Source organism: Typopeltis vanoorti, chromosome 10 (genome assembly GCF_054136105.1).
Source record: "Typopeltis vanoorti isolate ZY-2024b chromosome 10, IOZ_Tvanoo_1.0, whole genome shotgun sequence".
Lineage (NCBI taxonomy): Eukaryota > Metazoa > Arthropoda > Arachnida > Uropygi > Thelyphonidae > Typopeltis > Typopeltis vanoorti.
The window spans coordinates 37,355,907-37,370,314 of record NC_143558.1 but is presented as its reverse complement, the minus strand read 5'-3'; the positions used below and the strand labels follow the sequence as shown (position 1 = coordinate 37,370,314).

General features: G+C 36.6%; 1 protein-coding gene across 1 annotated transcript in view; it reads left to right on the top strand.

Moving 5' to 3' along the window:
* The window catches only part of LOC150102348 (poly [ADP-ribose] polymerase tankyrase-like), a 1,002,656-nt gene that overhangs the window by 950,998 nt on the left and 37,250 nt on the right, over positions 1-14,408 (top strand). Inside the window, 1 exon segment of the mRNA XM_090399561.1 lies at positions 2,874-3,073. Within this exon segment, the coding sequence (XP_090255687.1) occupies positions 2,874-3,073 (200 nt within the window).

Sequence of the window (14,408 nt, the reverse complement as noted above, 5' to 3'; positions counted from 1 at the left end):
TTTGTATTGCTATAAAGGCATCTATTATAATTTTACATATATGTAGATACTGCATTCCTTTTGTGCTTCATATATTATATATTAACTTATATTGTTAACTATTTTTTGCACTACTGTAATAACCTCTGATCTTGTGTGTTGCTGTGCCCTCTGCAGCAGTTCTGTTTACCTAGAGATGCTGCGTTGTGAAACTAGATTCTTGTACAGACATATTGTTTACAATTTTCTGTAAATGCTAATGTTGTAACCTTTAGTATGGCACAGTATGACCTTTATAGTTTTTGTGCCAAATAAACTATAAACCAACCAACCAACCCCCACAACAATAAAGTCTGATTGCTTTTTACCATGCTTAGACTTGAACATTATATATTTGTCTTCAGAGCCAGGACTCTGAAATCCAGAAAATGAAAATCAGATATGTTACCCATCCACATTCAGTCTAGGAACTCAATAGTGTACAATTGCTGATAATCTTGGGGAGAACTTTACCAAAACCTTTGCAATATCCCCCCCCCCCCAGTTCCTGGTCTTAGAAAGTAAAGAAACACTAAATTCCATTTGACCTGGAACTTGCAACAGGCTGTTCAAGGAAGAATTGAAAGTTCCTTGTTTTGGTGTCAACCAATTGCTATAAGAATAAACTTGACATACATTATAAAATGGTTAAATATCTGTCACTAACTTCCATGGATCAATTGCTCATCCTGTTTAACAGAATTTGCTGTTTACATGAATTTCAAGATTCTGCCAAAGAGCACTTATCACCTTTCCGAAGCTAGGCAAGGGTCTAAAAATTCCAACAAATTACTCCAGTAGGTCTGGCTAGATGTATGTGCAAGAATATGAGGGGAAAAAATGGTGACTCTCCACCCCCTCCCTTTTTTTTTTCAAGAGAGTAATAATCTTTTATCCAAGATAATCATCTCACACTAGAAACATCCATTTTTCTTAAAAGTGAGTGCCTCATGTCCGTTTTCTTTGACATGGAAAAAGCATATAACACAACTTGGTGATTTGACATATGGAAAGATCTGTGACTTGTCTTAGAGAGAGACTTGTCTTATTAAAAATTTTACCTATACAAACCTTCCAATCATGGGACTACCTCTCTCTTGACCTCCTTTCTTCAAGTAGGAGTTCCACAAGGTTCTGTATTAATTATCACACTATTTACTGTAAAAGTTAACTCAAGAACAAAATAACATCTTCCAACTATAATTTCTTGGATGTAGATGACTTTGCTATCTTTTGTCATTCCTCTGCAATATGAGGATCATATAATGATCATTGCAGCAAGTCCTAGACTACCTTTCTACCAAGGTACCTCAATCAAATGTTCAAATTTGTTGAATCCCAAGCCACACTGGAATCGAGGAAAGCAGGCTTCATGTACTGCAGCTAGAGATGACTTTCCATTAACATAATAACATATTTCTGTTCCCTACACTTTTCACAGGCAGAAAGAAAGACTAAACAGCTGGTTAAGTCGGAAATTAAATTAGGGCATTCCAGTCTGCTCAAGGTTCATAGAAAGGAAGTTGTTCTTGATTGGCATGGGTCATACTCATCTCACACACTTCTTCCTTTTCACTGACACATGCCTTGTGAGTACTAATTATATTTTAACAGTTTACCATATTTTAATAGACTGCTATCATTACTTTAATGACTATGGGCATTAATTTACTGTTTTTACCCATCTGCTTGAGCATTATATACCCAAGCATTTATCAGATACTTTAATATATCTATTATTTTTAAATTTCTGCAATGCATTCAGAAGAACATATGCAATCAGGCATAGCAGACATGGAAGATGGGATTAACCACTTTATTATAAACAGTAACCAGGTTTCAAAGATACCAAAGTTACCTGGTTGTGACAGGTGATTAAGCCTAATATGAAAAGGACGATGGGAAAATATACTATATATACTTTATATATAGTATACTATATTATTTCATCATATAGAGAAATATTTTGATTTTGATTTTTTTTGGAATTTTATTATTTATAGCTTTTAGAATTTTACATATAGAGTTATGTATGAAAGCGTCAATATATTTTTCTGTATATCTATACATTTACTTATGTACTTTTGATCACCCAACATGGCACATAATAGTAATTGTTGCTCATGTGCCAATAACCATACACTAAATGAACTACAGCAATCACTTAAAAACATTCACAAATATCCATGCCCACACTTAGATTTGAACTCATAGGCTGTTGGGTTGGAGAGGAATGCTATTCACTTAGCCAAACAAGCTGGCAATGCTAGCATTTGAAGCTTTTTTTTAATCTCACCCACCCACCCATGAAAGGTAAACTTATAGCACATTAGTACTGTAGATTTAACATGTGGTTTCCTGGTTGCACTTTTTGGATTTGGCTAATATTTGGACTATATACACACAAGAATATATTCTTGTGTAGTAAGTTTCTATCAAGACAGTTGCCCTTCCCCTGGAACAGCACGTTCCAGTTCATTTTTTATTTGCTTGCAACATTAAAATAAAGTAAGTAATAGAAAATAGGAAATGAAAATACTTTACAGCGTAACCATAAAATATTATGGTTATTGTATAGTATTCCTCATTAGTCATAAAGCAGACCACATCATAATGTGTTTTGCATTATGAGTAACATAATGTAATAATAAAAATTAAAGTGCATGCTATTTGTAAGATATGAGTACTAAAACTTGTAAAGCGATTTCTGAATTCAAAATTATGCAAATTACACTTTGTACACATTGTATTATTTGGAAAATAAAGTATTGTTTTACAGTGTTAATAATGAGCATTGTTGAAAGTTTTTTGGGGGAAGGGGAATAGATGTGTTTAAGATTTTGTTTCTTGTCCAGCTCAATATCGGCAGCCTGAAGTAGAAGCCATATTCCGAGTACAAAGAAAAGGAGAATTTGAACAACTGCAAGATTCTGCGGTACAAAATCATTTCCTTTTATGGCATGGAACTCATGCAGCTAATTTGCTAGGTATCTTGACACGTGGTTTGCAGGTTGCACCGTTGGGCGTCCAGTTGTCAGGAAGCCTATTTGGAAAGGTAAGTGTAATTGAACTATATACAACCAGTCAGCCCTCACTTATGACAAACATCGTAATAGTGAATCCACTCACTATAGCAAACTACCAGTAAGCCCTGGCAAAGGTTCATATAGCATCAGTACCATTCTAAAGTAAATGTTTTTACTTTAGAACTCCAGTTTACTTTCATGGAAAGTAAACTGGAGTTCACTCCAATAGAATGTTTGCTTTTGATAACAAGCAGAAACATTAACTAATATTTAATAAATTCAAAGAAAGTCATTCCATAACACAGTCTTAAAAAGGGATAGATAAGTTTTATTTTAAGACATATATAGCTACACTTTGAATGACAGTGCATATAAATTCATGTTGAACTAAACTAAAAGCGTATATAAAATTTACTGACTAAAATTTGAAACCTAAATTTTCATTCTGCTTGTGTGACATTCCCTTTTCCCAAAAGATATCACTAAACCAGTTCATTATGGGATTTGGAGGGAGGGGGGAGAACCTTTCTTTCACTCAAATATGTCAAAACTAAATTATTATTATATGGGTATCTCCATGGAGTCATAAGACTCATCACAGGAGATCCATACTAACCTTTATACACACAATACCTATCACACATCGCCTAAAACTCATTCATTGTCAAGTCACCCACAACTAATACTGGCAATCCATTGCATTTGCTTACCATTCTCCAAGCAAAAAAAAAAAAAAAAAATTCTGCACACCTTACTAACCACACTCTTACATAGTTTCCAGGGGATGACTTCTAGTTCTCTCTATTTGTCATGTATCAAAAAAATTTCCTTTGTGTCACTCTTATAGAACCCCTTTAATAACATAGGTTTTCTATCATATCCCCTTCTTTTCTGCCTATCAGCTAAACTTTGCAACCCACACACATTCTCAACTTATCTTGATAGGGAGCATTCCACAGACCGGTCTCCTGCTTGGTCATGTATCTCTTAATCCTCTGCACTTCCTCTTGATCCCCAAGAAACCGAGATACAGCAGAATCGTAGCCTTATGAAGAGGAATAAAAACTCTACCTTTACTTCTTTGTGTGTTTTTCAACATCCAAGTAATTCTTTGAGCTAATTTACCAACTTTTGCAGTTTATCTTCTGAACTTCAACATGCTGTCCACCATTACCCCAGGTCCCTTGCCTCATCAATTTCCTGCAATCCAGTACCATCAGTGTGATTCAAAGTATGTAACCTTTTTCAATCTGAAGTGCGTAACCTTACATTTTGCAACATTCATATGGCAATCATTATCCTTTGACTGTAATGCAATTTGTTTAAATCATCTTGCAGGATATATACATTGCCTTTAGTAAGTATCAAAAATGATCAGAGAGCTTTTGAGAATGCAACCTTCAGCATCAGAGTTACCTAGGTATTGTACTACTTAAAAGAGGATGGATTTTGTCTCCAGAAATCCACATACTCGTTTTTTTTGCATATTTGATTAAAGTTTTGCTAATTTGACAGCTGTTTTGAACTATTTAGCTCTCCACTGAGATCAGTTGGAATTCTTATGAGGACAACCCATACTCCATTTCAGTGTTGCAGCATTCTCATGTTAGAACTTATATAAGTTCTGATATGAGATTTATGTCAGATGCACTTATACACCTACCAAGCAACAGTGCATAAGTTTTAAACATTGAAAAAGAGCAAACAAATAATACTGTTTAAAGAAAGGATGTTACATACTCTTTTTTTTTTCTTTCAGCCAGATCTATTGAAAGTATAATTTCAAAAAATGGCCATTTCAGAAATGAGCTTATGAGAATACAACCTTCAGCATTTGAATTTGCCTACAGTCTGCAATCTGCTTCCATCAGTTTCCTTGCCTTTCTTCTAATGTATAGAGAACAAATATGAAAGTGATAATTTCCCTGTGATTTGTTTTTCCCATCTTGCTAAATTTAATGCAGCAGTCAGCTGAACACCTATCGAGGAAGTAATGCTGCATGTAACAGGTTGTGTTGTCCAGGCAGCAGACAATTGTAATTCCTAAAACATCACCTCAGTTAACACTCTATCCAAACCCCTACATGTTGTGGACAAAAAAGAGATCTAGATAGATCATAGGACTTCAAGATACTCTGCCACATCAAATCTCATAGGTTTTAAATATGCTCTGGTCAAGGTAAGTTACGTAAGATATCAGAGTCAAAAACAATCTTAGATAAAATTTAAATCATCTGCCATACAACAGAGGAAAAGTTGTGTAGATAAAATCCAGAAAACAAAAATGGTAAATATAGGACATACCATTCCTTGGAACATGGAATGGATAGATGCTGAACCCAAAGCAGTTGTAGGAACTTTAGGAGAAATGTTTGCTAGAATCTCATCAACTGCTTCATGTCCTCCCAAATTTTGATATTAAAAGCAAACCAACAGAAACTGCAGCTCAGAATTTCTAAAAATAATGAGAGACATATAGTCAGTGAGGCACCTATTTGTGGTACTGGCACTTTTCATTCTTATTCTATGCTTTTCTTCATTCTAATTTTTCCAACTGTTCTTTACTATCCTATCTTCTAGACAATCATCACTGGTATCCAACACCTTCCTGGTGTATTTGTCTTACTGTCTGACTCTTGGGCATCCAGAGAGGATGATCATGGGCTTCACTACTTTAGCCTATACTTCAGCAAGACAGGTGGTCCAGGATGGCCCTGCCAGGATCAGTCAGCTAGTGGACATGCCTGTAAGGGCCATCATGTTGCAGTAAGTCTCCTGCGCCACGGTTAGTACATCCCATGACTTGCTGTGGTGCCAATATAGCATCCAGGGTAGTCATGACGTTCCACTCCCAAACACAGTCATTGGTTATGGAAGGGTGAACATCCATGTTGGGTGCGGAGTCCTGGCATGAAATCAAACTCCCTTTGAGAATGAATAATTTTTTTCATTCTCTTGTTTATCAGGTCCCTCAACCAGCCCAAACCATTTCAAAAACCACAGAAACATCAAACAGAAAACCAAAATAAGAAAAATCTTCAGAATCACCACTTTTCTTAACTCTGCATTCAACAGGAGAATGAACACTTGGAAAAATGTCACCATTCTTCATCCAAAATAGGTTTGGCAGGATCTCCAAAATCTGGGGATGAAACTATGTTCGGGAGATATTCTTGTTGAAGTAGCGACAGTAACACAGTCTGTTACTACTTCAATAGAGGCAAATTATCAGAGTGGGATCTCCTCAGTGTTCCTGTAGAGGAAATTTGCTCTAGCTGAAGAACCAAGGAGTGACAGCCATAAGAAGAATCTTCATATGTAGGAATGGATACTGCCAACAGCTGTCAAAGCAAGTTATCTAAGCTGCCCAGTAAGGCTCTAATTCTGCATTCTTTCGGCTTTTTTAAATGTCTGAAATATGATCATTCTCAAAATTGTCTGTCATGGCTCTGCCATATGTGGTATTTCCAGCAGTAAAGATTGTGAGAAATAAAAATGAAAGCAAAACATGAAAATGCTTTGTGAGAGAGACCAACCAAATAACTCTCAGATCATGCAAAAAGTGGAAGAATGAAATGGAGATCCAAAAATAAAAACAGAACAATGCATCATTTATGGTGAGGCAACTGTAAAAGAAGCTGTCAGTAGCGGCATTGTCATGTCTATCAGTTGCACCTTCCCACACCTACAACATCCCTGAATGGTATGGCTTACTCACTATATCATTAGAACATTTATTGATAAATCAATACGGACTCACTCTCAGGACATGCTAAAAATGGTCCTAGTACATGAAAATCCATTTGTTAAAAAAATAATGGAACATTCACCACAGACGATCAGAGAAATGCCTGAAGACTCTTTAAAAACACACTGGTTGAAAAGAAGTCAATGGACACCATAGTGTGAGGAACAAACAGCCATGGTGCCCACCTTAATTAAGATGTAGGACCTTCTTTTACTGCAACAATCCTATGGGAGGCATATTTTCCACAAGTGTACAATAGCGATCAATGGGAATTTTGGACCATTCTTCCTGTAGGCATGTAATGAGGTCCTGGACTATTGTGGGGTGGACATCTCTTCACCTTATCTGATGCTAAAGCTGACAACTGGAAGTTTTTACATATTATGCTTTGTAGCACTTTACAGTCATGTTCTGTAAGTGCAGTGGATCATCCACTGAGCGTAGCAGTTGACTCCCTGCACTTCCATCACAGTATAGTATCACTGATTGTTGACCCAGTTTGCCAAACAGATAGACCTGCAACATGGCATCCTATCACAGCCCTCTTTCAAACTCTATGTTCCCTTTTTGCAGCCATTTCACCCAGACACAGTTGTACTGATTGGGAGCATCATATTCCTCCAATTTATACTTGCTACAAGCACGTGACCGTTATGTGCCATGATCTAGGTGCATTGTGCACCTTGACTTCTTTCCAAGCAATGTAAATGGTCTCTTAACAGATAGCAGACATGATGATATTTGGTTATTTCTCTTGATTAATAAGAAATAATGGACATTGGGCATTCATAATTCTCCAAAAAAAAAAAAAAAAAAATCCAAGACTAATGAAAACAAAACCTCTCAATATAGAAAGCCAGATGGTACCACCAAAAAGAAATAATGAAAACATTTCTACAATGAAATTGTCATGGGTTCTGATAATTCTCTCATTACTAATGATAATTACCTAGAATGTAACTATCATTGGTAAGGACAGAATAAGAGATGGGACTGCCCACAGAGAAGTCACCATCCTAGTGGTCAACCACACCCTCTTTACCTGCAATTTCCACTTAATAACAACAGAGAGGCAGTTGCCATCTGACTCGAAATCAGAACTCTTATAACAATTTGCTGTATGCACCTTCCTCCTGCAACAGATATTGCATTTACCACCTCCTGTATATTTAATGGAGGATTTAAATAGACACAACACTCTATGGTAGGGCTATCCAACCTTACGTAATCCGAGGACTGCGGAAAAAAAAAATTTATCCGAGGGCCACATCACAATGCGTATCTAGTAATTTGGTGAGCAGCAGCGACACAACCTCAAAAGCTGAACAAACGAACAACACTAATCACACACTTATATTCCCCGTGAACGCCCAAAGCATGTGCGTTGGAACAAAACCGTGTACGAACACTTCTTTGACACATCTAATATTTGAAAAACGCTTGGGTATGTAGTGATGTAAAAGCCATCCATCCATCTTCAAGGTTTCTCCCATTTCCTAATTTGGTTGTGAGGGCAGCAGCTGCAAGAGGGACTTCCAATGGTCATGATCATCTGCCACCAAGTTCTGGTGGGACTCCCAGACATGTCCACCCTGGGTGATGTAAAAACACCAAATAAAATTATCAACATTGAGATTATCGATTAGTGATAGAATTAAAATATCTAAGATGCATTCGATTCAAATTGTTATTTTATTTTTTCGCTCGTGAAAATCAAATTCCACATGTGGGCTGCACATAATCGCAGGCAGTGCTTTGGACAGCCCTGCTCTATGGGATAGTGCTCAAACAGATATCAGAAGTTGTGGAGGGTATGCTTGACAACAACATTCTCTTCCACATGCCTATCTTAGCATTAACTGATTCAATGTGTCTACACCCACAACACACACACACACACACACACAGGCAATGCATTCCACTCACCAATTCTCCATGCAAAGAACCTACTTCTCACTCCTCTGCTCACACCCTCCTTATACAGTTTCCAGCAATGGCCTCGTGTTCTACCCCCCCCCCCCCCCATTCTATGAAAAATCTCTTCCATGTTGACCCGATAACAACCCCCAATCCCCCCTTCCTCCTATTCACGAGGCTCTGCAGCTTACATTCTCTCAATCTGTCCTCGTACTCCACATTCCAAAGACCCCCTGTATATCACAATAGAAAATTGAGCAAGCTGACTAGCCCACCTTCTCTACTTTAGCAGAATTAAATTCTGTGACAGTCAGCTCATCTCCTATTAGTGATACAGTGAGCCACATGACAAATGTATTACACAAATTGCAAAACCTGCATTTCTTCAAGTGTGTAATCAGTTTCTACTTTTCCCTAAACTGTGGTGGAGTACCAACTGCACACAGCAGCAGCAAGCTTGGGCTATTTTCCATGGATATCCTGTAACAACAACAGACCTCATTGCTTTCAAACATGCTAGACACATCTCTTATCAGAGCAAAGAGTAATCCCAGATCCAATACACTCCACATCATCTATGATAAGAGTGGGATAAAATCTGGAAAAGTGGACAGATATACCATCCATCCACTCTCAATCCTTGAACATAATGTATCTTCTTTCTTCCCCCCCCCCCCATTCCTTGCCCAAAAATGTGAAGCAGAAAAACAAATTCTGTTCTTTTTAAGTGGTACAGAAGATTACGAATAATAATAATAAAAAGAAGAATTCCAAGTCTGAGTGGGGACTGTTCTCTCCTAACCATATAATCAAGAGGATAGAGTCCTACAAGGTAAATTTCTACATGTCATACTTTTTGCAATCAAATTTAGCTCCATAACCAAAAACTTCCTCCCTAATGTCCTCTGTGAGGATGGCTTTACCATCTTTCAAAACTGGTGCTTGCAAATGAGTTCAGATTTTCCCAGTAGAAGAAGTTTGTATGTATTTTTCTGTAGAAATTAAGACTCATTTGGGATGAATATAACAGAAACTTTTACCACAGTGGCATCATTATGAAATAAAGAGACCAACTTCAATTTCTGTCAAATTAAGTCTGATATCAAATTGTGGCATTCAAAGTTGTTCTTGCTCAACTTCGTTATTGGTCACCTTGCAAACTCCTTCCTATTAAGGAGTGATGACGTCCATGTGTGAATTGTGTGTTACTGGACTAACCATCATTCATATTTTAATCAACTGCTTCTCATTTTATAGATGAAAGCCATCACTATTTTTTAGTCATATTCATAGTCTGTCTAAGCCTATACACTCAGGCAGATTTTAGCTGATTCATCAAGTATTATTTCTGTTTTTAAATTTTTACAGAGCATTAATCTCTATCACCTTATATAAAATATGCACATATTGTATGTATTAGTTTTATTTCAACTTAGTGTATGTTAACACCTGGTTTATTTATATGTATGTTTTATGAAATTTTTGCACATGTTTTTATACACCTTTTACATTTATTTTTATACCTGTTCTTTCTCTTATGTACACTATGTTGACAAAAGTGTCTGGACATCCCTATAGCTTCACGTTGCCTCACCCATATGATGTAGATACACATCCACAATGTTAAATAAACATAGGCACATGAGCATTAGCAGTGTAGACATTCTGTGCCATTAGGATGACGGGACGAAATGAGTTGAGGCTGTTTGAATGTGGTATTGTTGGATCCTACTTCGTCTTAATCTATACCTTGGATCCGACATGTTATTTACTGTGATGTTCTTAAACAAAATAGAAGGTTGCTAGTTGATTTCTAATTCAAATATAAAGAAAATTTATATTTAAAGACTGCACCACTTTATATCTGAATTAGTTCAAGAATTGAAGATAAACCAACTCACAACTATCTCTCCTTTTAGGTGTTAATATTATATATACTGGTCGAGTATATTTAACTTATTTATCACTCCTGCTTTGGTTCTAATATTTTATGAATGGTGCAGTAAAAGAGATTCAGGCAAAATACAACTTTTGATTAACAAAAACAAACATTTAATTTTAAAATCACAAATTTTACACTTAACTTCAAATCACTAATTAAGTTATTAGAAACACTTCAGCCTTCCTGACAATACAGTCATACAATGGTAATTCTGCTATGTCTATTACAGTTTTCTCAAAATTGTATTTGTTCCTTAAGTTCCAAATACAATAAAATCGCAGTAACACCTCTTCACAAACAAACACTTTTAAATTTACACTTCAGCTAATTTCCGAAATAGTTACTGTTAGTATAGGGAAATTCTAGGGTGAAACTCATACACTTCTCTGTATAGGAATATTAATGTATAATAAATTTAGTTTAATCCTTTATCCAAGTGTGAGCAAACAAAGTTTGCACCTGAAAGTATCTTCAGGACTGGGGTAAGGTGGTACAACACCAGGGCAACTCCTTGCAAAGGTGGAGCAAGCTACCAACACTCCTATCTCAGTATCTCCTATAATGCAAAACACATCTCCTTGCGGATATGTCTAATGTTATGCATTAAGGGAAGGGCCACTACCCAGACTAGTTTCGACCTTTATTGAGGTCTCTTCAGTGGGAGCCAGGCCCAAGTGGAGATACCAGGCAGAAGCATTAGGAGGTCATCTCTACCTATAGGAGTTACCAAATGGTGTGCCACCCTTTTTTAATAAATTACTCTGGATTTAGAGAAAGATGTTGAAAGTTTATTTTTCACTTGGTTAGAGTATAATAAATTTAGTTTAATCCTTTATCCAAGTGTGAGCAAACAAAGTTTGCGCCTGAAAGTATCTTCAGGACTGGGTCTTGAAGATACTTTCAGGCGCAAAGTATCTTCAGAACTGGGTCCTGAAGATACTTTCAGGTGCAAACTTTGTTTGCTCACACTTGGATAAAGGATTAAACTAAATTTATTATACTCTAACCAAGTGAAAAATAAATTTTCAACATCCAAGTGTGAGCAAACAAAGTTTGCGCCTGAAAGTATCTTCAGGGACTGGGTCTTGAAGATACTTTCAGGCACAGAGTATCTTCAGGACCCAGTCCTGAAGATACTTTCAGGCGCAAACTTTGTTTGCGCCTGAAATCGCACTTGGATAAAGGATTAAACTAAATTTATTATACTCTATCCAAGTGAAAAATAAGCTTTCAACATCTTTCTCTATATCCAGAGTAATTTATTAAAAAAGGGTGGCACACCATTTGGCAACTCCTATAGGTAGAGATGACCTGCTAATGCTTCTGCCTGGTATCTCCACTTGGGCCTGGCTCCCGCTGAAGAGACCTCAATAAAGGTCGAAACTAGTCTGGGTAGTGGCCCTTCCCTTAATGCATAACATTAGACATATCTGCAAGGAGATGTGTTTTGCATTATAGGAGATACTTAGATAGGAGTGTTGGTAGCTTGCTCCACCTTTGCAAGGAGTTTCCCTGGTGTTGTACCACCTTACCCCAGTCCTGAAGATACTTTCAGGTGCAAACTTTGTTTGCTCACACTTGGATAAAGGATTAAACTAAATTTATTTTACTCTAACCAAGGAATATTAATGGTTGGAATAATCTTACCGCTAATCTTCTATCTTCATCTACTTATACATATACACTTTTTATAACTGTAAACACTTTAAACAGTAAAGCACTCATTAAATAAATACTTCTAAGCAATAACTGAATTAATCATCGGTCACAATACACATAAACAAACATTGTTGCATAAAGTACTACTGATCACTCATGAAATAAGGCAACACACAATAATTCCTTAACTTGAGATTTTATATGCACAGTTGTTCACTCTTCCGGCATTTAATTAATTCTTTAGATACTACAATTCCAAACACAGCTATCTGTAAACTTCAATTTTACAGCCTCTACTTTTCTCTAATAACTCTGTGCTTTGCTTCAAGGTTCCGTATGTCCTTGAAAAGTCGGCCCTGAAATTGAATCTCAACTCAAATATCGCTAGTCTATTTAGTAGTCACTCAGCTGTCTTCCGTAGCTATAATTGTTATTCTACAATTTATTAGCTAACCGCCTCTCGACTAGTAGACTTTATTAGCTGTTTGAGTGACTTGCTGACTCGCTATTATCGCACTGTGATTCCTGAATGCCGAAAGCTCCGATTCCAACCTAATGCCAATCCTCTCCTTTTTCTCTCTAATCTAATCTTAATTCCCCCTAATGATTTCAGCATTCATTGCTTATATATCTGTTCTTCCCGCCTAAATTATTCTCGTGATTTCTTTCTAAAACTCTTTTCAATAAACCTTTTCCTCACTTGGTGTTCCAAAAACGTGCTCGCTCACTTACATACATTTCCATGACAACCAAACAAAATATAATAAAATTGAGGTATTGCATAACGCTAAACTTCTCCAAATAGGAATAAATAAAGAATATTTACATTTCAATTAATGCGCAGCTAAAATATCAAATACAAATTCTTATAATATTAACATAGTAATAAATAAAGTAGCTTAATAATATTTAATACATTCTTTTCATTATTAATACATATATCTTTGATTAATTAATTAAATATTAGACAAAATTAAGGTAGCTATATGAATATTAAATTGTAAAATAAGTTGTTTACATTAAATAATATTTACAAGTCTAGCCTTTATGATGGAAGATCATGTTGGATTCTGAAGCAAATAATTACTTAAATCTCTATATATTCAGAATCCAACAAAGGCTTACTCTTCCTTTGAAAAATTTTTCTTATTCTGAATATATAGAGATTTAAGTAATTATTATTTGCTTCAAAATCCAACAGTATGATAGTCAAAGTCCACAAGTTCAATCATTTGGTCTGAGAGATTTTTACCACATTGCACGTGCCTTGATCCACTGTCAGCGAGGCTAGCATGAAGTCGAAATGTGATGGAACCACCAAACTCCTTCCCAGAACTGGTAGGCCCAACAAACTGACAATAGAGACCGGAAAACTCTCAGTCATGTTGTCACAGTAAATTGTCATTTAACCTTAGTAACCATTGCAAATGACTCCTGCATGAGCTCTGGAACGTTGCCTGTGACAGAACTATTTCCCTTGGGTTTTCACGGTCATGCTATAGTGCATAAGTCATTAATTGCATCTGCCAGTGCCCTGCATCAGATGGTGCAAACAACACTGTCATTGGACTGTGATGCATTGAATCGCATTACACAATCTGACAATCTGATGGACTTAGCAGATGCCTGGTGAACGATACTTACAGGAATGTCTTGCATAGACCTTGAAATTTGGAGATGGTCGCATAATTGGTCTGGGACTGTTTTTCCTTGTTTGGAAATCTTTAAACGCTGATGCCTTCCATGACATTTTTGATGATTCCATTCTTCTTACAGTGTCAGAACAATTTGCAAAGGCACTTTTCTGTATCGGCATTATAATGCACCTGCTCACAAAGCAAGAACCTTAGCTCCATGGTTTGAAGACATGGAGGTAGAAGAACTAAACTGACCAGCCCAAAGCCTTGACCTCAATCCTACTGAACATCTTTAGGATGAGCTGGAGCTAAGGTTGCATGCCATACCAACTCGCCCACCTTGTCAGCTGTTCATCATACTAGAGGAGGAATGGAAACAAATTGCAGCAGCAGTTTACCAAAATTTAGTGGAGCCTATCCCCGAAGGGTAATGGCTATAATAGCAGTGAAAGAAGGTCTGA